The 25,019-nt window shown below is 39.9% G+C and overlaps 1 protein-coding gene across 3 annotated transcripts in view; it reads left to right on the top strand.

Annotated features, from left to right (window-relative positions):
- MORC4 (MORC family CW-type zinc finger 4) overlaps nt 1-25,019 on the top strand; it is a 69,199-nt gene that overhangs the window by 31,391 nt on the left and 12,789 nt on the right. For all 3 annotated transcript variants that reach the window (XM_061409352.1, XM_061409354.1, XM_061409353.1), the window contains 5 exons: nt 5,965-6,063; nt 13,400-13,528; nt 16,017-16,085; nt 16,455-16,506; nt 17,891-18,066. In XM_061409352.1, coding sequence (XP_061265336.1) covers nt 5,965-6,063; nt 13,400-13,528; nt 16,017-16,085; nt 16,455-16,506; nt 17,891-18,066 — 525 coding nt within the window. The remainder of the gene's footprint in view (nt 1-5,964; nt 6,064-13,399; nt 13,529-16,016; nt 16,086-16,454; nt 16,507-17,890; nt 18,067-25,019) is intronic.

The following is a 25,019-nucleotide window of genomic DNA, read 5'->3' as shown; positions in this document are numbered from 1 at the left end:
CTAATATCCTTCTGAGCCTTTACCAGCAACAATTTTAACATCCATCATTCTACTAACAATCTGTTCCCAGTGACTTAGATATACTCTGAGGAAGTTTGTGTTTTTTTCTACCATGATCTGCACTTCTGAGCGCCCTACCAGTGGAGTGTTTAACATCCATATTTCTACAGTCTATTCAAGGCAATCCAGGCAATTTGTGTAATGTTCTTCAAATTCTTCCAGCCTCTGCCCCACTGCCCAATTCCAAACCACTTCTACATTTTTAGGTATTTGTTATGCTAACACCACACTTCTAGGTATAAAAATATTTAATTACTTTTGATTCCATTGTATCTTTGTGAATCTGGATTTTTTGTGATTACTGTGATAAAAAGCAAGCAATACACAAAAAAATCAGTGTTGAATAAGAAATTAGGGATGTTGTGTCCAATTTGATTCCAAGGTTTGAACAATTGTTTGATATCCAATAGGCATACCCATTCCATTATACGTAATTGTGGCTATTTAAGATTGAAATAGAAATATTTTAATATATATATTTTCAGGTGGACACTACATTTTAGTCCATACTTATTATTTGTACATAACTGTTTAAGAGTAAATGCAACTAGTACATATTTCTTGAGACCTAAGGGTGCCGTGAAAAACTTGAGACACTACAGGTACCATGAACCGAGACAGTTGGAGAACTTCTGTCTTCGAGGGACATTGGCTAGAGTAGTTGATACTTTAGGCAATGAGAATTCATTGTTTATTCTTGAATAGAGGGGTGACTTGAAATAATTGTGTCTTAAGAATATAATACTTATATACTGCTCTATGGCTTATAAAGTGCTTAACATGAATTATATCAATTGATAAACCTGGAAACAAGGTGCAGGATAGGTTAAAAAGAAGTACATACTATTTGAATAATCTAGATGTGAGGTGAAGGTCTGAAATAAGACTGCTGTGAAAAAGGAAATATATGACTGCTGCTAAGTCACTTCAGTCGTGTCCGACTCTGTGCGACCCCATAGATGGAAGCCCACCAGATTCCCCCATCCCTGGGATTCTCCAGGCAAGAACACCGGAGTGGGTTGCCATTTCCTTCTCCAAAATATATGACAGATACTATGAAAAAAAGATTTTAAAATTTGGTGATATATTAATAATGGGATAAGGAAAATAAAGGAGAGGAAGATTCAAAGGTCACTTTAAAATCTCAAATTTAGTAGATATTGTCAGATAGAATAATGAGATTGGGAAAAGGAACAATTTCGTGTAATGGCAATAGTTAGATTGTAGGGGATTAAGACAGGAGTATGAAGAGAAGATAGTGGATATAGACCACATATACCAGGATTGGGGAAGTGAAAGGAAAGAGATTAATAGAACAGTGGAATCAAACCAGGTTTTTGCAAGAAGGAATGGAGTTTCAAAATTTATGATAATGGTGTTTTGATTGAGCTGGTATTAATATTTACACGACCATGTGCCTTTGTTAAAACTTATAGAACTACACATTAAAAAGATAAATTTTACTCTGTACCATAAATGTCACCATTTAAAAAATGACTACTTTGTTGGTTTTGGTATATTCACAAAGTATGTGGACTAGAGCCCACCAGGCCCCTCCATCCATGGGATTCTCCAGGCAAGAACACTGGAGTGGCTTGCCATTTCCTTCTCCAGGGGATCTTCCCTGACCCAGGGATCGAACCCGGGTCTCCCACGTCGTAGGCAGACACTTTGCTGTCTGAGCTGCCAGGGAAGTCCGTACAACCATCACCACTATCTAATTCTAAAGCATTTTCGTCATCTCAAAAAGAAACATCTTGTCCATTAGCAGTCACTCCTCATTTCCCCTCCTCTTCAACCCCTAATGACCACATAATCTATTTCCTTTTTTTCCTTTTTTTAATTGTGGTAAAATACACATAACATTACCATCATAACCATTTTTAAATGTGCATTTTGGCGGTATTAAGTACATTCATATTGTTATGCAACCATCACCACTGAAGGAAAGTTACATGGCTCAAAATAGCCTGGAGTTAAAACTCCCCTCTGGGTCCTCCCCACCATTCTATGCAAAACAAAGAACTCTCTCACCCGAAGGAAAAAAAATGGACATTAAGGTTGATTATGTCCATCTCCCAGCCGGTCCAGCCTCTGGCCGATCTCCAGAATTCCTTGCCCCAGCCATTTAAGAGATAACTACTCCAAACAACCTTGGAGAAGAACAGGCCCCCGTAAGACAGTAGATTTCCACATACGTGCTATATATACTTACTCTGTTCTTGGGTTAGTGCAGCAGCTCACTAATCTGACTGCTGCCCCTTCTGGCCTCATTAAAGGTGATCTGTTCCTGTAAAGTGCTGGTCTCATTCTTTTTCCGAACCTCGCCTTCTCTAACTCGCTTACCATACAACCACCATCATCTGCAGAACTATTTTCATCTAGCAAAACTGAAATTCTGTACCTATTAAACAATAACTCCTCATTCCCACCATTCTGCTTTCTGTCTCTATGAATTTGACTATGCTAAGTACCTCATGTAAGTGGAATCACACAGTATTTCTCATTTTGTGACTTATTTCACTTAACATAATGTCCTTAAGTTGTATCTATGTTGTACATATGTCAGAATTAACTTTTTAAAGGCTGAGTTTCCTTTTTTAATATTCTTCTGTTTGTATGTACTATACTTTGCTTATTCATTCATTTATCGGTAGACACAGGTTGCTTCAGTGTTTTAGCTCTTACAATTTATAGTCTATTTTGTCTGATACTTATATTAAATAGCTAGCTACCCTTGCTCTCTTTTGGTTATTATTTACAGGGAATATCCTTTTCTATCCCTTCATTTTCACTGTGTGTCTTTGTATGTAAAATTAGTCTCACATAGACAGCATATATTTTGGCCTTTTTGTTAAAACCCATTTCACCCATCTCTGTCTTCTGATGAAGAGTTTAATCCATTTACATTTAAAGTAATTACTGATAAGAAAGGATGTCTGTCATTTTGCTGTTTGTTTTCTTCTACATCTTATATTTTGTCCTTCATTTCCTGTATTACTGTCACCTTTTATGTTTAGTTGATTTTTTTGAAGTGAAACATTTGAATTCTTCTCATTTCCTTTTGTATATATTTATAGCTATTTTCTTTGGGGTTACCATGGGGTTACATGATGCTGTGAGCAGAAGCAGCAAACAGAGATCAGAGCACAGATCCCCAGTATTTGGAGGGAGAGGTCCTTTTTGCCTATCCTGGTTCCTGCAAGCTACTTTTGAAATGTGTGCATAGCCATCTGCCATGGGGCTGGGGTAGGAGATGGGTAACTACTACTGTGCTAAAAGCTGAGATTTCCCAATTTGTCATCCAAGCATTCCCCTGGAAATTATAAGCATTCGATAGACTCCAAAATTCCAAATGGTTACATTAGACAGGTTCTGCCAGTGTAACGGAGAAGGCGATGGCACCCCACTCCAGTACTCTTGCCTGGAAAATCCCATGGATGGAGGAGCCTGGTGGGCTGCAGTCCATGGGGTCACGAAGAGTTGGACACAACTGAGCGACTTCACTTTCACTTTTCACTTTCATGCATTGGAAAAGGAAATGGCAACCCACTCCAGTGTTCTTGCCTGAAGAATCCCAGGGACGGGGGAGCCTGGTGGGCTGCCATCTATGTGGTCGCACAGAGTCAGACACAACTGAAGCGACTTAGCAGCAGCAGCAGCAGCCAGTGTAAATATTGTCTTTTGGGGAAGACAGATTCCTGCCTCCTACTCCACCAGCTTTCCAGAATCCCATGCAGTCTTTTTTATTTATTTAACTATTTTTTAATTTTGACCATGCTTGGTCTTCATTGCTGCGTGGGTCTTCTCTAGCTGCAGTGAGCAGGGGCTACGCTTCATTTGCCATTGCAGTGCGTAGGCTTCTCATTGCAGTGGCTTCTCTTGATGTGGAGCAAAGGCTCTAGGCATGTGGGCTTCAGTAGTTGCAGCATATGAGCTCAGTAGTTGTGGTGCATGGGCTTAGTTGCTCCTCAGCATGTGGGATCTTCCCAGACCAGGGATCGAACTGGTGTCCTCTGCATTGGCAGGCAGATTCTTAACCACTAGACCACCAAAGGAAGCCCCTGTAATCTTTTTTAAAAAGTAGATTTTAAATAAAACTTTAATAGAAAGCAAGAAATAATTCTTCATCTGTGACTTCAGGAAAGAATATAAACATAGAGGTCGGTGTGCTGGTAGGTCAGAGGGGGGAATAAGAGTTTATAAGAAAGTTCATTTAATCTTCTCTGTGTAGTCAGAATCTAATATGAGCAAGGTGGAGTTAAGGAAGAATTCCTCTTAAGGAAAGGTCTACAGAATCTTTGGGGAGTTATCTGAGGAGTCAAGAGATTTTTTTAAAATGCTAAATTTGTAGTATTTCAAGTATGTATGCACAGCTGTACATTAAGTTGTAATCCTGAATTGTAAAATTAAACAGAAATTAGTCACTAGAAATTGCCAGTTTTTCAAAGTAAAATTCAGATTTTCTACACATCATACTGTTTTACCCTGGGCCTGCTGCTGTTCACTTAAGAAGAGAGATAAAGGAGAAAGGGCAAGAGCCATAATTGGGGCATAGCCTCTACTAACAGCTGTGTCATAGAAGGTTAAAGGGGACTTTGTTACCTATTGCTGCTGTAACTGCTATGATCAGCATTTGGATAAAGAAGAACTATATAGACGTGTTTTAAGTTACTGTTTGATTTGTAATAGGTAGGGTGCAATATTTGATCCTCTGACTTTGAACTTGGTCCTGAATTGTTTACGTGTAGTGATCTGACAGTTGAATAACTCCCCAACTACTAATCTGCAGTGTAGTCTTCTGTCGTTGTATCTAATGTCATTTCCCCTCACTGTGATTCTAAAATGTGGAGAACACAGTATTTTTTAGGATTTGTAACCTCAGATATGCAGATAACACCACCCTTATGGCAGGAAGCGAGGAAGAACTAAAGAGCCTCTTGATGAAAGTGAAAGAGGAGAGTGAAAAAGGTGGCTTAAAACTCAACATTCAGAAAACTAAGATTATGGCATCTGGTCCCATCACTTCATGGCAAATAGATGGGGAAACAGTGGAAACAGTGTCAGACTTTATTTTCGGGGGCTCCAAAATCACTGCAGATGGTGATTGCAGCCATGAAATCAAAAGACACTTGCTCCTTGGAAGAAAAGCTATGACCAACCTAGACAGCATATTAAAAATCAGACATTACTTTGCCAACAAAGGTCCATCTAGTCAAAGCTACGGTTTTCCCAGTAGTCATGTGTAGCTGTGAGAGTTGGACTATAAAGAAAGCTGAGCACTGAAGAATTGATGCTTTTGAACTGTGGTGTTGGAGAAGACTCTTGAGAGTCCCTTGGACTGCAAGGAGATCCAACCAGTCCATTCTAAAGAAGATCAGTCCTGGGTGTTCTTTGGAAGCACTGATGTTGAAGCTGAAACTCCAATACTTTGGCCACCTGCTTCAAAGAAGTGATTCATTGAAAAAGACCCTGATGCTGGGAAAGATTGAAGGTGGGAGGAAAAGGGGACGACAGAGGATGAGATGGTTGGATGGCATCACTGACTCAATGGACATGAGTTTGAACAAGCTCTGGGAGTTGGTGATGGACAGGGAAGCATGGTGTGCTGCAGTCCATGGGGTTGCAAAGAGTCAGACATGACTGACCAACTGAACTGAACTGAACTGACCATCTTATCTTTTCAACCAAAGTGACTATTCAACATTATGAACTTTGTCATTTTGACACATAATTTACAAAGGCAGTAGATTCCCATCCTAGTTGCTTGAAGTGTAGATGTTCAAACCTATGCTGAATATTCTAAATGGCTGGTTTCCGTTAAGTGGGAGCATCTTAAAGATTACAAAATTATTCAACAAATTCTTAGCATTGACATGCTTCTTTCTTTTTTTTTTTTTTCAGGTTGACAATAAATGCCCTTGCCCAGAAGCTCAATGCATATTGGAAGGAAAAGACCTCCCAAGAGAATTTGGAGACCTCAGCCATAGTCAGGCCAATACCGTGAGTAGTAAATTTAGAATATAAAAGTATCAGGGGTAACATCTCTAGGGCAAATGGAAGGAATAGGAAAAGATGATGCTTTTCACATAAGGAAGTTGAATTAACTAAAAACAGGAAATCACAGGTACTAATTTCATCATTCTCTAAACCTCTTCATTTCTGGTTTAACACTTGTGTGGTTTGGATCATAAATATGACGAGTTTAGTATTGTCAGTTTATCCTGTCCTCAGTGTAATATAATGGAAGATGATGACCATTTGAATCAGCTACTCCTTGGTTGAAAATTTAGATCTACTTCTCTTTTTAATTTTACTGTATATTATCTAATGTATTAAAATTGTTTTCAGGTCATAAGATCTATAAATGTTATGAATATTACTTCAAAACCTAAATAAATGAATGTTGTATTCTCTATTTCTAAATAATTAGGCAAAAATCATGAAATTAAATCATGGATAAAAGTCTATTAGTTTTTGGTTTGTTTTTAGATTTTATTGAAGTATAATTGATTTACAATGTTATATTAACTTCCTCTCTACAGCAGAGTGACAGAGTTATACATATGTATATTCTTTTTCATATTCTTTTCCATTATGGTTGAAACAGGATATTGAATATAGTTCCCTGTGCTGTACAGTAGGACCTTGTTATTTTTCCATCCTATATATAATAGTTTGCTTCTGCTAATCCAAAACTCTAATTCCTTCCCTCCCCTAACCCCCTGCACCCCACCCCCTACCTTGGCAACCACAAGTCTGTTCTCTATTAAATCTGATTCTTAATAGTTGAATGAGCTTAGGTAAGTAAGTCACTTCATCTCTCTGAGTATATTAACTCATGATTGACCAGAGACATATTAATATGTCTTGTTACCCGAATGTTATATTTTTAAATTTTTTAATTGGAGGAAAATTACTTTACATTTGACTGAAGACATATCAGTATTCCCTTACATAATAGATCACCAGCCACAGGTGTTAATTTCTGCAAAAATCCCCAGTTAATAATGTGTTAAGTTAGATGGCCTAACCTTTTTAGCACAGTACCTGGCATATAGTTCAGTTCAGTTCAGTCGCTCAGTCGTGTCCGACTCTTTGCAACCACATGAATCTCAGCACACCAGGCCTCCCTGTCCATCACCATCTCCCGGAGTTCACTCAAACTCACGTCCATCGAGTCGGTGATGCCATCCAGCCATCTCATCCTCTGTCGTCCCCTTTTCCTCCTGCCCCCAATCCCTCCCAGCATCAGAGTCTTTTCCAATGAGTCAACTCTTTGCATGAGGTAGCTATAAAGTCCTGGAGTTTCAGCTTTAGCATCATTCCTTCCAAAGAACACCCAGGGCTGATCTCCTTTAGAATGGACTGGTTGGATCTCCTTGCAGTCCAGGGGACTCTCAAGAGTCTTCTCCAACACCACAGTTCAAAAGCATCAATTCTTCGGTGCTCAGCTTTCTTCACAGTCCAACTCTCACATCCATACATGACCACTGGAAAAACCATAGCCTTGACTAGATGGACCTTTGTTGCCAAAGTAATGTCTCTGCTTTTCAATATGCTCTCTAGGTTGGTCATAACTTTCCTTCCAAGGAGTAAGCGTCTTTTAATTTCATGGCTGCAGTCACCATCTGTAGTGATTTTGGAGCCCAGAAAAATAAAGTCTGACACTGTTTCCACTGTTTCCCCATCTATTTCCCATGAAGTGATGGGACCAGATGCCATGATCTTCGCCTTCTGAATGTTGAGTTTTAAGCCAACTTTTTCACTCTCCACTTTCACCTTCATCAAGAGGCTTTTTAGTTCCTCTTCACTTTCTGCCATAAGAGTGGTGTCATCTGCATATCTGAGGTTATTGAGATTTCTCCCGGCAATCTTGATTCCAGCTTGTGCTTCATCCAGCCCAGCGTTTCTCATGATGTACTCTGCATATAAGTTAAATAAGCAGGGTGACAATATACAGCCTTGACATACTCCTTTTGCTATTTGGAACCAGTCTGTTGTTCCATGTCCAGTTCTAACTGTTGCTTCCTGACCTGCATATAGGTTTCTCAAGAGGCAGGTCAGGTGGTCTGATATTCCCATCTCTTTCAGAATTTTCCACAGTTCATTATGATCCACACAGTCAAAGGCTTTGGCATAGTCAATAAATCAGAAATAGATGTTTTTCTGGAACTCTGTTGATTTTTCGACGATCCAGCAGATGTTGGCAATTTGATCTCTGGTTCCTCTGCCTTTTCTAAAACCAGCTTGAACATCTGGAAGTTCACGGTTCACGTATTGCTGAAGCCTGGCTTGGAGAATTTTGAGCATTACTTTACTAGCGTGTGAGATGAGTGCAATTGCACAGTAGTTTGAGCATTCTTTGGCATTGCCTTTCTTTCGTATTGGAATGGAAACTGACCTTTTCCAGTCCTGTGGCCACTGCTGAGTTTTCCAAATTTGCTGGCATATTGAGTGCAGCACTTTCACAGCATCATCTTTCAGAATTTGAAAAAGCTCAACTGGAATTCCATCACCTCCACTAGCTTTGTTCGTAGTGATGCTTTCTAAGGCCCACTTGACTTCACATTCCAGGATGTCTGGCTCTAGGTGAGTGATCATACCATCGTAATTATCTTGGTCATGAAGATCTTTTTTGTACAGTTCTGTGTATTCTTGCCACCTCTTCTTAATATCTTCTGCTTCTGTTAGGTCCATACCATTTCTGTCCTTTATCAAGCCCATCTTTGCATGAAATGTTCCCTTGGTATCTCTAATTTTCTTGAAGAGCTCTCTAGTCTTTCCCATTCTGTTTTCCTCTATTTCTTTGCATTGATCACTGAGGAAGGCTTTCTTATCTCTTCTTGCTGTTCTTTGGAACTCTGCATTCAGATGCTTATATCTTCCCTTTTCTCCTTTGCTTTTCGCTTCCCTTCTTTTCGCAGCTATTTGTAAGTCCTCCCCAGACAGCCATTTTGCTTTTTTGCATTTCTTTCCCATGGGGATGGTCTTGATCCCTGTCTCCTGTACAACGTCACGAACCTCATTCCATAGTTCATCAGGCACTCTATCTATCAGATCTAGTCCCTTAAATCTATTTCTCACTTCCACTGTATAATCATAAGGGATTTGATTTAGGTCATACCTGAATGGTCTAGTGGTTTTCCCTACTTTCTTCAATTTCAATCTGAATTTGGCAATAAGGAGCTCATGATCTGAGCCACAGTCAGCTCCCGGTCTTGTTTTTGCTGACTGTATAGAGCTTCTCTATCTTTGGCTGCAAAGAATATAATCAACCTGATCTTGGTTTTGACCATCTGGTGATGTCCATGTGTAGAGTCTTCTCTTGTGTTGTTGGAAGAGGGTGTTTGCTATAACCAGTGCGTTCTCTTGGCAAAACTCTATTAGCCTTTGCCCTGCTTCATTCTGTATTCCAAGGCCAGATTTGCCTGTTACTCCAGGTGTTTCTTGACTTCCTACTTTTGCCTTCCAGTCCCCTATAATGAAAAGGACATCTTTTTTGGGTTTTAGTTCTAAAAGGTCTTGTAGGTCTTCATAGAACCATTCAACTTCAGCTTCTTCAGCATTACTGGTTGGGGCATAGACTTGCATTACTGTGATATTGAATGGTTTGCCTTGGAAACGAACAGAGATCATTCTGTCGTTTTTGAGATTGCATCCAAGTACTGCATTTGAGACTCTTTTGTTGACCATGATGGCTACTCCATTTCTTCTAAGGGATTCCTGCCCACAGTAGTAGATATAATGGTCATCTGAGTTAAATTCACCCATTCCAGTCCATTTTAGTTCTCTGATTCCTAGAATGTTGACCTTCACTCTTGCCATCTCCTGTTTGATCACTTCCAGTTTGCCTTGATTCATGGACCGAACATTCCAGGTTCCTGTGGAATATTGCTCTTTATAGCATCGGACCTTGCTTCTATCACCAGTCACATCCATAACTGGGTATTGTTTTTGCTCTGGCTCCATCCCTTCTTTCTTTCTGGAGTTATTTCTCCACTGATCTCCAGGAGCATATTGGGCACCTACCGACCTGGGGAGTTCCTCTTTCAGTATCCTATCATTTTGCCTTTTCATACTGTTCATGGGGTTCTCAAGGCACGAATACTGAAGTGGTTTGCCATTCCCTTCTCCAGTGGACCACATTCTGTCAGACCTCTCCACCATGACCCGCCCATCTTGGATGGCCCCACAGGGCATGGCTTAGTTTTGTTGACTTAGACAAGGCTGTGGTCCATGTTATTAGATTGACTAGTTTTCTGTGATTATGGTTTCAGTGTGTCTGCCCTCTGATGCCCTCTCGCAACAACTACCATATTACTTGGGTTTCTCTTACCTTGGACATGGGGTAATCTCTTCACGGCTGATATAGTAGGCATTCAGAAATATTAGCAAACTTCCCTTCTTTTTATTCTAATGAACATTGTTGGAACCATATCAAGAAATTTGAGAATAGAAATAGAGAACCCAACATACCAGGAAAAAATGTAGAATTTACTGAATCTAAGACACAAAATCACATACAGAATGGTGGATCAGGATGAAATGCTTCAGGAAGCCAGGAAAGAAGCATAATACAGAGGGCAGAATGTGTGACAATATGTACACAGTCAATTATACCATCAAAACAAAGATTAGAGTGTTGAAAGTTCATTTGGAGGTAGGCACTGTATTTCTTTTAAATGGAAATCATCAAATGTTTGATATAAAATTTTGTTTCCCAGGTTCGATGCATGAGACAGGGTGCTTGGGGCTGGTGCACTGGGATGACCCTGAGGGGTGGGAATGGGGAGGGAGGTGGGAGGGGGGTTCAGGATGGGGAACACGTGTACACCCGTGGCAGATTCATGTTGATGTATGGCAAAACCAATACAATATTGTAAAGTAATTAGCCTCCAATTAAAATAAATAAATTTACCCATGGCTGAAAAAAATAAATAAATAAATAAATAAAATAAAAAAATTTATATTAAAAAAATAAAAATAAAGATCTCTATTCCTGTCCAACATCCGTGGTTTTCAAAGAAATGCAAATTAAGATGAGATATCTTTTTTTGCCTTGGAAATAAATGATTAATGCAATGGAACAGATGTTCATATATTGCTGGAGTGTGTGTGTATATATGTTATACAGCCTTTCCTGGAAGTTTAATGGTGATTATTTAGTACTTACCTGTCAGACACTGGTTTAAGTTCTTTGCATGTGTATTTAAGCATCACAACAATCCTGTGAGATAGGCAGATGATATTGTTACTTCTTTACAAATGTAGACACTTATACACTGAGAGCTTAAGTAACTTGTTCAAAATTAGATAAACACAAAGTGGTAGATCCAGTTTTCAAATATAGGCAGTCTGGCCTCCTAACCCAACTTCTTAACCATGACACTCTTCTGGAAGGATGCAGTGCGAAAAATATAGCATAGCCCCTTCAGCTGCCTATTTAGGCTTGTGCACAAAAAGTCTCTTCTGTCTGCCTGAGTCAGAGGATCTACCATGGTCTGCATGTAACCTGAGGTAGAGAATTACTGTCTCTAATGCTTGTTCCCGAGAGAGTAATATTGACATGCTTCTGCAAGAGACTCGTGTGTGTGCATGTAAAACCAAGGCTAATACGACCTTTTCTGTCCCCTTGCACTACTGCTGAAACTGCTTTCTCTGGCTCTAAATAAAACAGTGTGTTAGTTGTTCAGTCATGCCCAACTCATTGTGACTCCATAGACTGCAGCCCATCAGGCTCCTCTGTCTGGGATTTTCCAGGCAAGGATACTGGAGTGGGTTGCCATTTCCTTCTCCAGGAGATCTTCCTGACCCAGGGATAGAACCCGGGTCTCCTGCACTGCAGGCAGTTTACCAACTGAGCTATGAGGGAAGCCTCAAATAAAACAGTGGCTGTACAGAAATATATAGACACCAGAGGTCAGGCCTGAGCTTGGAGTTTAGAGTTGCAAGGCTGGAGCAGCCTGTAGCTAGGAGATAGGAAGCTGTATATCCAAGAATGTGTATGGATTCTCTTCATTAAAACAGAGTTTTAAACAAGAAGACATTGTATTTGAGTAGTAGACTTATTGGTACATTTTCTTTCTGTATTTTATAGGTTTTTTAATATGGGCTTATATTGCTTTTATAACTAGGAAAAAAGCACCATTTAAAAAGATATGAGAAATATTGAACTAAGACATAAAAGAATCATATCACTCTATTGAAATGTCTAGCATAAGCTCAGTATAAATGTAACATACACAGAATCTGTCCTAGGCTAAATTACATGTTTTTCAAATTGGCCCTAGGTGCCCCTCTACCCTCTCTCTGTCTTTTCTCTAGCCTTCCGCCTTCCCAGTCTGGTCTGCCTTTCACAGATTAGATGCACACTACTTCTCTTATATATGGATCATTTCCTCTTACAGGGAAACAAATTTACTCCAAGGTGTAGGTGACTGGGTTACCCATCTTCCTGAGGGAGATGGGAATGAGTATGTGTTTTAAGAGTAGAGCTCTTGGGACTTCCTTGGCAATCCAGTGGTTAAGACTCTTGTCTTCCAATGCAGGGGACAAGGTTCAGTTCCTGGTCAGGGAATTAAGAATTGACATAATGCAGGGTGCAGCCAAAAATTTTTTAAAAGAGTAGAATTCTGGAAGAATTCTCTGTTAATAACCCAGTTGTTGGACTGGAGCCAATTTTTCTTTTTCTTTTTTTTCTAGTTACAAATTTTAATCAAATTTATGCTACTTTTTAAGATTAACTTTGGGAATATCTATCTAATAAAATTTTGACTTAAGTATAAACAAAGGCTTTTTGAAAGGGGAAAAAAGGACTAGAGAGCCTGTGGGGAAATAGAGGAGATGTTTTAATGACATTGCTTCAATGACTCTCACAGATGCATTTCAAATCTATCATGGGATTGGATAGAAGCAAATAAAATGATTCTTTGGGTTTTATTTTTTAGTAATATTGTAATATATATAAAATTTTTCCTAACTATTAAATTTTAGAGTTAAAGTTATCCTTTTGTTAAACTCAAGAAATAAGGTTCCAGGATAAGTACTGTTGAGCTCTATAATTTGGTGGCTTGCCACATTAATACTTATTACTGTTTTCATATCCATATCTGGTCTAGTTCTATCATTGTTTTATCTGTGAAGTTTAAGATTATACATTTTAGACACCTGGACTATAACATTTCTAACACATTTCATATTCAATTCTTTCAGTTTTTTCAATTTTAGGGTATGCCTTTTAATGTAAGAGTATCGAGCTAGAATATAGACTTTCTAATGTAAGAAAGAGTATAAAGCCAGAATATAGACAGTCATATTTTTATTTTCTTCCATTCAGGAAGATTCCTGACCAGACATGGGTACAGTGTGATGAGTGTCTGAAATGGAGGAGGCTTCCTGGCAAGGTTGATCCATCCACATTACCTGCAAGATGGTTTTGCTACTATAATTCCCACCCAAAGTACAGGTAAGGTTAAGACTCAGTATTATGCCAGAGATAAGTCCTGATTTGTCTCTGTTCTAAAACACTTTTCATCTCAAGTCCACACTCTTCAGCCTGGCATTCAAGCCCCTGTGCTAACTGGTCTTTACCTATTCATTGTATGTTAACACAGACCTTCTGCTTTAGCAGGCCTGTGGCTTCACTCTTCCCTACACATGTGCATGTATTCCCTTCTCCATGACTTGATACTGTCATTCCACTTGCTTAGAGTGACTTTCTTTATTCCATCTGGTCATATCGTCTGGGAAGCAGAAATATTTTGTGTGATATTTCTCCTGTTGACAGTAATTTACAGTGATTTTACTCTGGCTGTCTGTAGTATTTAATTCTTCACATTTGCTCACGTACTGTTTGAATTTGGGGGATGTTTTTCATATGTATACATTTGGGCTCTTCAAGAGATTGTAAACTATTTGAGAACAAGGGATTTATATTTCAGGTTGAAGTGACAATTTTCTTCATATGCTTCTTATACTTGAATCTGTTGAAGTACATTCAATTTAGATTGTTTACATGTCTGTCTTTCTAATATTCCATCGCTCAGACGGGAAAGAGGTGGGAGGGGGGTTCAGGATGGGGAACACGTGTACACTCGTGGCGGATTCATGTTGATGTGTGGCAGAACCAATACAATATTGTAAAGTAATTAGCCTCCAATTAAAATAAATAAATTTAAATTTTAAAAAAAGAGAGAATCCACCTGCAATGCAAGACACCTGGGTTTGATCCCTGCTTTGGAAGAATCCCCCAGAGAAGGAAATGGCAACCCACTCCAGTATTCTTGCCTGGAGAATTCCATGCATAGAGGAGCCTGGTGGGCTACAGTCCATGGGATTGAAAAGAATTGGACACGACTGAGTTATTAACACTTTAATCTGTTTAATTAACACTTTCATCTGTTCCTTGAAGCAGCTAACGTCTAGATTTGTTGTTGTTCAGTCGCTCAATCGTGTCTAATTCTCTGTGACCCCATGGACTGCAGCATGCCAGGCTTCCCTGTCCTTCATCATCTCCTGGAGCTTGCTCAAACTCATATCCATTGAGTCAGTGATGCCATCCAGCCATCTTGTCCTCTGATGTCCCCTTCTCCTCCTGCCTTTTATCTTTCCCAGCATCAGGGTCTTTTTCCAATGAATCGCCTCCTCACATCAGGTGAGCAAAGTATTGGAGTTTCAGCTTCAGCATCAGTCCTTCCAAAGAAATCCCAGGGTTGATCTCCTTCAGAATGGACTGGTTGGATCTCCTTGCAGTCCAAGGGACTCTCAAGAGTTTTCTCCTACACCACAGTTCAAAAGCATCAGTTCTTTAGTGCTCAGTCTTCTTTATTGTCCAAACTCTCACATCATGGACATCATTTCAATTTAACAAATATTTTTATATGACTCAGTAACATAGGTTTATAATAATAATTCAGTTTGTTTCAATTCACCTGTGACTCTCTTAACTTTTTTCTGCGGTATAAATGTTGACAGAGAAAAAGGTACTAAACCAGAGTATGCTTTTTAAGGGGAAAAAAACATTGAAAATGGAGGAAATAAAAAATAATGAAGTCCAGTTCTGTAATAAGCAAGGATTCCCCCAAAGACTAAAGATGTGCCTAAGTACCTCTTAGGGTGGTGTGATTAAAATGTAAGACTGAGAGCTTAGAAGTCTCATTTTCGAATTCTGTACATGCTGTCAGTTTATATTTAGTCCAGGAGACATAACCTTCCAGGACACTTTGCCCCCTAATAAAATGGATATAACATAGAATTTCCAGTTATTATTAGTTTCTGTTTATTTCTTTCTAGGATTGCCTTTGTCCGCTGAATACATTTTCTAGTACTTCTTTCAGCTTGTACTCCTAAAATTCTCTTCTTCATGCTTTACATATAGCAAACATCTTTTCATTTATAGAATCCTCTTTTTCTCTTCTTTGCTAGCCTCTGTTCTATCTCTTCTGCACTGTCAGCTCCCCATCCCTTTGTGCTGCTCTCTGCCATAGCCTCTGATTTTCCTCTTCAGGGATCATCACACAGTCTATGGATGTTCCTGCTTAGCCTATACCTTGGGCATTGCTTTCTGAGTACATGAGCGGTAGGAGACCTAGGTTCTAGTCTCAGTGATATTCTCTTTCTATAGAAGCCCAACCAAGTCTCCCTTGTGCTTGAATTTCACTGTGTAAAAATAGAGATTATGCTTCTCTACCATCATATGAATTTTATAGCTGTCAAGTACTTTGAGTATCTTGGGAGAAGGGTGATATATGCACCAAAAATAATGATAAGGTATGCATTGAAAAAAAGAATTGCTACCTGGTAGCCTGCCCACACATTTTGTAAGGTGGGTGCAATCTGAACTCTATAATGTTAGATGGTGCTTAATCTGCCTTGTCATACTTGTGAGGAAAATGAAGGGTGAAAGTCAAGGGCACATTTTCTTTCCAAAAGATAACTTCTTCTATGTACTGCAGGAGGTGCTCTGTTCCAGAGGAACAAGAACTCATTGATGAAGACCTGTACTTGAGCAGAGCTAAGAAACAGTTGAGTATACCTTACCCAAGATGGTGGTCTGTATCCTTTGATAGAGGAGTCTGACCCTTCCTAATAGGATGGGAATTTTGAGAAGAGAGATGATGTTTTTTAATGATTTTCCTATTCACCTCTCTGCTCTTAGAGTTCTTTATTCTTTCTAGTTATCTCCTGAATGTCTCAACTAGAGATTGGCTCTAGTTTCTCTCCCTCCCCCTCATCTTTTGATAGGGCATTTGAAATCTCTCTTTAGTAGCACAGTCCAGGAAGGAACTCTTAACTACTCGACAAGGCTCACACTGTTTCTAGTTTAGAAGGAACATTATAACCTAAATCTACAGTTCATGAGTGAACTAAATAGCACTTTTATATTCTCCTAGAGATCAAACTGTTGAGAAGAAGGAGGTATCAACAGAAAACGAGAGCCACCAGGTGAGAGATGGTCCACCCTCTTCCTTTCCTCACACAGAATTTCCCCCAACAGAGGACATAGGTTGAAGAAAGCGGCACTCTTGAAAGCTGTACAGAAATAATGAGCCATTTTTTCTGGTGGTCTTTTTTTTTTTTTACAGGATCTTTTGATTTTTGCTTTGATCTGCTGTTACTGATGTTCAGATCACCAAAAATGGAAGAGCCAAATCATTTATTGCCCAGACTTAGATTCAGTACTGATTCTGGGTAGTGTGAATGTCACATTCGGTGTCACAGAGTATTCAGGGTTACGTTGCATCCTCATACAGGCTGCTTCTGTTGAAAGTGTCTGGTTTTCCTCAGTCTCATTCCTTCCAGGATTCATGGGTGACTCCTTTCTGCTTTCCTCTTGGGAAGAAGGGGTGGTTCTTTGTGCCCTTTCCCCCGTCCCTGCTTTCAGGCTGGCTGGCTTTATAAAGACTCTGCTGTTTTGAATTTTCAGGAGCACTGTCTCTCGGACATGGTTGCCCAGCTCCGGACGCTGAAGGGTGCAATAAGGTTGGCCGTCCTTTCAGGGACACTCCTTTCCTGACAGCCACCATAGCACCCATTTATCTCCCCCACCCAACCTTGCCTTTCTGCATGATTTTCCTCTTGACCCTCTTTCCCAGAGATATCTGCTAGCAGCATGTTAGATTCACCTTCCACCCACTCAGTCAGGGTAGGTCAGGCTGGTGAGGATAGAGGCAATTAAATACTAATTCTCCTTCTGACACTCTACCAAGACCCAGGTGCATTAATAAACAGGTTGCAAACCCTCCTATCTTGGCTTTAGAGTCTGATCTAGAGATTGGGAAATTTCCTGGGACTGCCCTGTCCTCATTCAGTTTACCTCCCCTTTATACTCCTTCACCTTCATCATTCATGCTATCTTCATAAGCTGGCTTTCCCAGAAGATCCCAGATGCATGTTTCTGTGTGTGCAGTATATGTTAGTCTCTCGCATGCATTTCTCCAAGACCAGCACAGACATTTGCTGCAGTGCTTATTCCCTCCATTCCTTCCCTCATCACAGATCTCAGAGGAGTGAAAACCCAGTCTTACACTGGGTCAAAAGAGAGAATAAGAAAGTGATTTGGGGGCCTGAGTTTGTGTTGTGGATGGGATGATTCCAGGAGCCAATAAGTGAGTTGGGGAGGTCTGTTGGTATCCAGCTGATAAGGTTATAACTGAATGTGCCTGGGGTCAGTGTTCTAGTGTACATTACTGCGCGCTGTTTGTTTTGTGTAGGAAACAGTTTCTTTTTATTTGGCCAAGTGTTTTTTCCTAGCATCAGAAGGATTGACTCATCCTTTGGTATTTGGTTTGAAATTAGGATTTTTATAAATTCTTTCCTTCTTTGCTAGGCATTCACTAATCCGCTGAAGATCCCTTCTATTCAAGATATGGATGACTTGAATAATAAGACGACTGGGTATGAGGGCACTGATAGCCCCAGCCGGCTTTCATCTGTTGGAGAAGAAAGCAGAACAACTTCTCTTCAACTTAAGCCTCTGGATTCCAGCATTTTTCAGTTTTCCAGGTGTGTAAAAAATATATATAGATTCTCTTCAGTATGAGCCTCAGGGTTTGCTTTCCTGTAAATTAAATTGGTATGGTTATAGTGTTTGCGTTTCTCCTGAAGCCTGGCATGGAATTCAGAAGGAAAAATACCATTTGGGGATTGATAGACTTGCATGTTGCTTGTACTGCCCATTTTTCAACATTGTAACTGTCATGTCAAGTCTATTTTTCTATCTTTTTGGTTCTACTTTTTTGAGGTGATCATCTGACGAATGTTCTTTTATGGATTATGTATTCCCATTATATTGGAAATTGTGTAAGTGAAGTAATGGACATGAAAACTCTTTGCAAAGAATAATGTATTATACAAATGTAAGGTAATGTTACCTGGATAAGCATTGTTTCTTTCTTTAAGTTTAGGAATATTGAAATCCTGAGGGGCCCCATAGGCCTAACACATGTTGTTGCTGCTGCTGCTGCTGCTGCTAAGTTGCTTCAGTTGTGTCTGACTCTGTGCGACCCCATAGACGGCAGCCCACCAGGCTCCCCCGTCCCTGGGATTCTCCAGGCGAGAACACTGGAGTGGGTTGCCATTTCCTTCTCCAATGCGTGAAAGTGAAAAGTCAAAGTGAAGTCGCTCAGTCGTATCCAACTCTTAGCGACCCCATGGACTGCAGCCGACCAGGCTCCTCCATCCATGGGATTTTCCAGGCAAGAGTACTGGAGTGGGGTGCCATTGTTGGCCACATATAAAAATAAGTATTAGAAGTTTGTGCCATTAAGTAAGCTTTGTAGTCCATTGTTTCCTAGGGTAAATTTTTTGTGTAAGTTTAGTCTTAGAATTTACTTGTTCATCGTCTAGCACCACAGCAATGTTATTTTGTTATTCCCTGGTAGCTTAGACCTGCCATCAGTGGTAAAGAATCCGCCTGCAATGTGGGAGACCTGGGTTCAATCCCTGAGTTGGAAAGATCCCCTGGAGAAGGGCATGGCAACCCACTCCAGTATTCTTGCTTGGAAGTTCCCTATGGACAGAGGAGCCTGACAGGCTACAGTCCATAGGGTCGCAAAGAGTTGGACATGACTGAGCAACTAAGCACACACAGCAATCTTTATAACAGAAATTTTCTTAAATATCAGGAATATTTGAAGCACTAAAAGGTATGACTGCCTGTGTGCTGTCGTGAGACTTGCTTTCTCCTTGCTATTGTGTTTCTCACTTCTGGCAGGGCCAAGCCATGGGGAAGGTACAGAGTTGCTCTCTAGTGGTAGGAACTTCTAGAGTCCACAAGAATGTGACTGTTATATAGTAGATTGTGAAATTTTTATGAACCCTTTTCGGTTTGGATATCTTCTTAACATACTGTAGGAAAAAAGCAATGGGATATATAATAGGGGGAAATTACTCCTGCCCCCACCTCCACCAATGTTATTGATTTCTTTCCCTCTTTCTTGCTTCTTAAGTGGGTCTTTTCAGCTTTCACCCAGACAAACATCTCTTGATGTGTGCAAGTCCCCTAGTCTTCCACAATTAAGCCCCCTAGATATTGAAAGAACCTCACATCCCCCTGAGCATGAACAGAGAGTCTCAAGAGGAAGTAGGCTATTAGGAGAAAAAGTAATAGCACTCTAAAGGAAGTAAACGAGAATCTATACAAAAGCATCAAGAATAGTTGGAAGAGAATAGCTATGCAGAAACTGATAGTTGAATTCAGTCATATTGAAGGAGCTATTTCTAAGATAGAACCATGCAGCAAAGGATTAAGGAATATAGCCTAGTTGGTCTCAGGGATTTGGTCTTAATTCTACTGTTTCATCCACAGTTATTCAACTCCCATCTTAGGTTGGGAGGGGTATAGAGAAAAGTGTTGTGGTTTTGTTAAGCATGTTGTTAGCTCTCTACATTGATCTCCTTGAGGTGGTCATGCATCAAAATTGACACTGGAGTATCAGGATGTCACTGCTCTTGAAAGCTGTCCTTTCCCTGCTGTGACCACCTTTGCTTTCTCTTCAGTGTTTCTATTGATACTGTCCAGTGGATTTTGGTAACCTGAAGGAGATAACAAATGCTACCCTCTGTATGTGTGTATTTTATGAGTGCAGTATGACAGTACATCCATTGGGTGGCATACTTCATCAGTCTTAATTAGGATTTCTGTATGAGTCATTGTGGAACTGCACTATCCAGAGTTGGGTTTTAGCTCTAGAGTTCAGGTAAAATACTCTTGACTATTTATGTGTGATTTTAATTTGAGAATAATATTCCTTCAAGAGATATATGTGATAATTGATACTGCTAATGTCATGTTTTATGGAAGGTCAGTAAATGATGATTCTGTCATTTCAGGTTACACGTATAGGGAGATTCAGATTGACTGGAAACAGTCTATCTTTTTATAGAGGAAAATTAGATGCTTGAGAGTCTAATAAAATATGCAAGGTTTTCTTATAAAACTGTGTAAAGGGAATAATAGATTTAGTCAAGAGTAAGCAAAGATCTCCCTTGCTATCAAAACCTAAAGCTGATAAGGGTCCTTGGGTCATGTAGTACAGCTCTTTAATTCTAGATAAAATAAAGCCTACACTATCCAAGAGTGTTTTAAAATGTTCTAGTGGAGTAGGTTATAAGACCTACAAGGTGTTCCAGAGGTGTCATTGAAAACAGCTCTGTGAGTCTTCACGAATCTAGCAAAGATAGGGGAAAACCTACAGTAAAGAGTAAGTTCAGCTAGGATATAAACAAGCAGAACCTTTTAGGGCAAGACAGCTTAAAGGAAATAGTCCCCTTTCTGTTCATTCATTCTATATATATTTGCTGCTGCTGCTGCTGCTAAGTTGCTTCAGTCGTGTCCGACTCTGTGCGACCCCATAGACGGCCTCCTACCAGGCCCCTCTGTCCCTGGGATTCTCCAGGCAAGAACACTGGAGTGGGTTGCCATTTCCTTCTCCAATGCATGAAAGGGAAAAGTGAAAGTGAAGTCACTCAGTCATGTCCGACTCTTAGCAACCCCATGGACTTCAGCCCACCCGGCTCCTCCATCCATGGGATCTTCCAGGCAAGAGTCCTGGAGTGGGGTGCCATCGCCTTTGAGTCCTTACTATATGAAAGCAGTATTCTAAGGCAGTGATGGAATCTCAGATGAAGGAGCTTATGGTACTCAAAGTTACATATGTAAGCACCCCGGATACATGGTAGGTTTCATATGAGTGATATAAACTAAGGTCTAAAGTAGCCATAAACATATAGACAAAAAGGTGAGAATTACAGCCTGTAATTTATTTAGATATTTAGAGAACCTCTGAGTAAGCTATATTGCGTGGTAAGGTGCTTCAGCCATGTCTGACTCTTTGCAACCCCATAGAGTGTAGCCCACCAGACTCCTCTGTCTATGGGATTTTCCAGGCAAGAATACTGCAGTGGGTTGCCATTTCCTTATCCATGGGATCTTCCTGACCCAGGGATCAAACCCTTATCTCTTACATCTCCTGCATTGGCAGGCAGGTTATTTTCCACTAACGTCAGCTCGGTTACTCTGAGTAAACTATATATCAAAGGCTAATTATTTCATATATTAAAAGGATAGCCAGAAAAAAATTCAAATTACATTATAATGGTGAAAAGAGAGGAGGAAAGATATCCTAATATATTTAAAGGAGTATTTGAAACAATAGACACAAGGTAGAAATAGAAAAACAATTTTGCAAATGAATAAGATTGATTCAAAGGTCAGTATTAACATTTTAAAATACGATCTTTGAGAAAGAGTTCCAGAATAGCAAAATGAGTAGTGTGATGAACTCTTTTACCAACAAGTAACCATTTAACTGGGAAAAATTATTAAACAAAGCAAAACAATCATTCTTAGTTCCTGGAAATTGTCCTAGGGGCACACAGCAAGTACAGAAACATTCATTCAAGAAAATCTATTAAATCTCAGAAAGTACAGCAAAAGTCGGGCATTTAACCTGCTCTCATCTCCCTCTAAGTTTTGTTTTATGAAAACTACTCAAGAAGCTCTAATCCAGGTGGGTGTGGTCAAGAAATTGGGGGCTCCCTCTCTCCCTAGCTCCTAGTCTAGAGCTATGGTTTCACCTGGGAGGTGCAGGCCTCTGACATTTCTTATATCCTCCAGGTCTGTCTTGCTCTGTTCCAAGCAGACTCAAGAGGACTGCGCCTCTCTTCTCCCACCCAGCTTTCTCTTCCCTCATCCACAGGTAGCAGCACTCACCTAGGCCCAGCTGACAAGCCTAGACTCCCGTTGCTCTACCCCCAGCTTACTTATAGGGCAGAGGTTCATGCCTGAAGGAGCAAGCCAAAAACCATCCCAGCACTCATTTGTAAAGAAAAGGTTTCACTCTTAGAGAGTGGGCCACTGTCCCTGCTGACAACCCTGCATGGTGGCACAAAGGTTCTGCTTAGGGAGAACAGAAGGCCTGACAGATGAAGAACTCCTTAGTACTACCCAAAGGAACTGACTTTGGAACATATCATGGAGAATTCCATTCCTAAGGGCATTGTCAGACAATGAAAATCTTAGTGGGGAAAAATTAAGAACAATTGTATCATAGCTCCATGATACAAGTTACAACAAGCTAGATGACTGTGAAATCATAAGTTTGGTAATAGAGAGAAGCAAGCAAAAAGACATCCAAGCACTCCTGGGATCATAGTCAACCCTGTGGGTTAGGAAGGCTGTGTGTAAACATGAGACTACACTCATTCAGGACACAAGGTGAACTTGCAAGCAGTCCCCAAGCCTCACACAATCAAACAACAGAGAGCACAAGTTTCACTGGTACTAGATACTTAAGCACAGCCTCTAATCAAGCACTGACTGGCCCAGGGGCCACTCCTTGGAAGCCAGGCTTTAAAAGTAAAATCACAGATATCCCTGTTAGTCTGGGAAACTGCACATGCTGAAGGCTGTGCCTCGTCAGAAACGACTGGAGAGGGAAAATCCAAGCTGCTACTACCAGGCTGAATGGGGGAAGAAACGTGAATTCTTTGATCTGTGATAGTAGCCTTCAAGCCACACATACATTCAGTGGTAAAAGGTAAAACTCTAACTGGCTAAGGGGGCACAATTACGCTGACTCAGGGTAACTTCTAGATTGTTAGGTAAAAGATAAAAATCAAGAAGAAATCTGAGCAAGAATATTAGAGGCTATATATTACAGGGAAACAGTTTTCATGGAGTCACTTCAGCCAAATCACTGGAAAAAAAAATAACCCAACAAACAATAGCAACAGCCATTCAGGGAGGTGGAAATTGCTTGCTATACTATATTATCTAAAATATCGATTGTCAACAAAGAAATTATGACACATGCAAAGAAAAAAATGTGACCTGTACATGAGATGGGAGGGAAGCAGGTAATAGAAACTGCCCCTAAATAGATCCAGATGTTGAATTTAGCAAACAGAGACTTCAAAGCATCTATTATAAACATGTTCAAGGAACTAAAGGAGACCATGTTTCATCAACTGCAGAATATTAGTAAAAGGGACAGAAATTATGTTTAAAAAGAACCAAATGGAAATTCTTGAGGTAAAATGGACAATAACTAATGTGAATATTTCACTAAAGGGACTTAACAGTACATTACAATTGGCAGGAGAATCAGCAAACTTGAAAATATACCAATGACAGATTTTATAGATTATGCTTTCTGAAGAACAGAGAGAAAAAGGAATGAAGGAAAATGCCTCAGAGCCTCAGAGAAATGTAGAACACCATTAAGTGCACCAACATATACAAATTTGGAGAACATGAAAGAAAGGAGAGGGAAGAAAAGAGGTAGAAAAAATACTCAAAGAAATAATGGCTGACTACTTTCCAAGTTTGATGAAAAACATTAATTTACACATTTAAGAAGCTCAAGTAACTCAAAAGAGGATAATTGCAAAAAGATTTACAGCCATACAGTGAAAATATTAAAAGCCAAAGGCAAAGAGAATTATCTTGAAAGCAGGAAGAGAAAAATATTTGTTATGTAAAAGAGAACCCCAATAAGATTAACATCTGGCTTCTCATCAAAAACAGTGGAAACCAGGAGCAGTGGGATGACATATTCATAGTACTTAAAGAAACACTTTCAACCAGAAGTCATAAATCTGATAAAACTATTTTTAGAAAATGATGGTAAAATAAGTACATTCTTATATAAATGAAAGCTGATGGAATTTGTTTCTAGAAAAACTGCCATATAAGAAATGCTAAAGAGAGTTCTTCAGCTTGGAAGCAAGTGACACCAAATAGTAATTCAAATTTGCAGGAAAAAACAGTACTGGCAATGATAACTAAAATTTATTATAAAAAGATAATCAGTTTAGTTCAGTTCAGTTGCTCAGTCACGTTTGACTCTTTGTGACCCCGTGGACTGAGCGTGCCAGGTCTCTCTGTCCATCACCAACTCCCAGAGTTGACTCAAACTCATGTCCATTGAGTCGGTGATGCTATCCAACCATCTCATCCTCTGCCATCCCCTTCTCCTCCCATCTTCAATCTTTCCCAGCATCAGGGTCTTTTCAAATGAGTCAGTTCTTTGCATCAGGTGGCCAAAGTATTGGAGTTTCAGCATCAGTCCTTCCAATGAATATTCAGGACTGATTTCCTTTAGGATGGACTGGTTGGATCTCCTTGCAGTCCAAGGGACTCTCAAGAGTCTTCTCCAACACCACAGTTCAAAAGCATCAATTCTTCGGCGCTTAGCTTTCTTCACAGTCCAACTCTCACATCCATACATGACCACTGGAAAAACCATAGCCTTGACTAGACGGACCTTTGTTGGCAAAGTAACGTCTCTGCTTTTCAATATGCTGTCTAGGTTGGTCATAACTTTTCTTCCAAGGAGTAAGTGTCTTTTAATTTCATGGCTGCAGTCACCATCTGCTGTGATTTTGGAGCCCCCAAAAATAAAGTCTGACACTGTTTCCACAGTTTCCCCATCTATTTCCCATGAAGTGATGGG

This window comes from Bos javanicus, chromosome X (genome assembly GCF_032452875.1).
Source record: "Bos javanicus breed banteng chromosome X, ARS-OSU_banteng_1.0, whole genome shotgun sequence".
Lineage (NCBI taxonomy): Eukaryota > Metazoa > Chordata > Mammalia > Artiodactyla > Bovidae > Bos > Bos javanicus.
The sequence above is the reverse complement of the archived record's forward strand: the minus strand, read 5'-3'. Positions and strand labels throughout refer to the sequence as shown.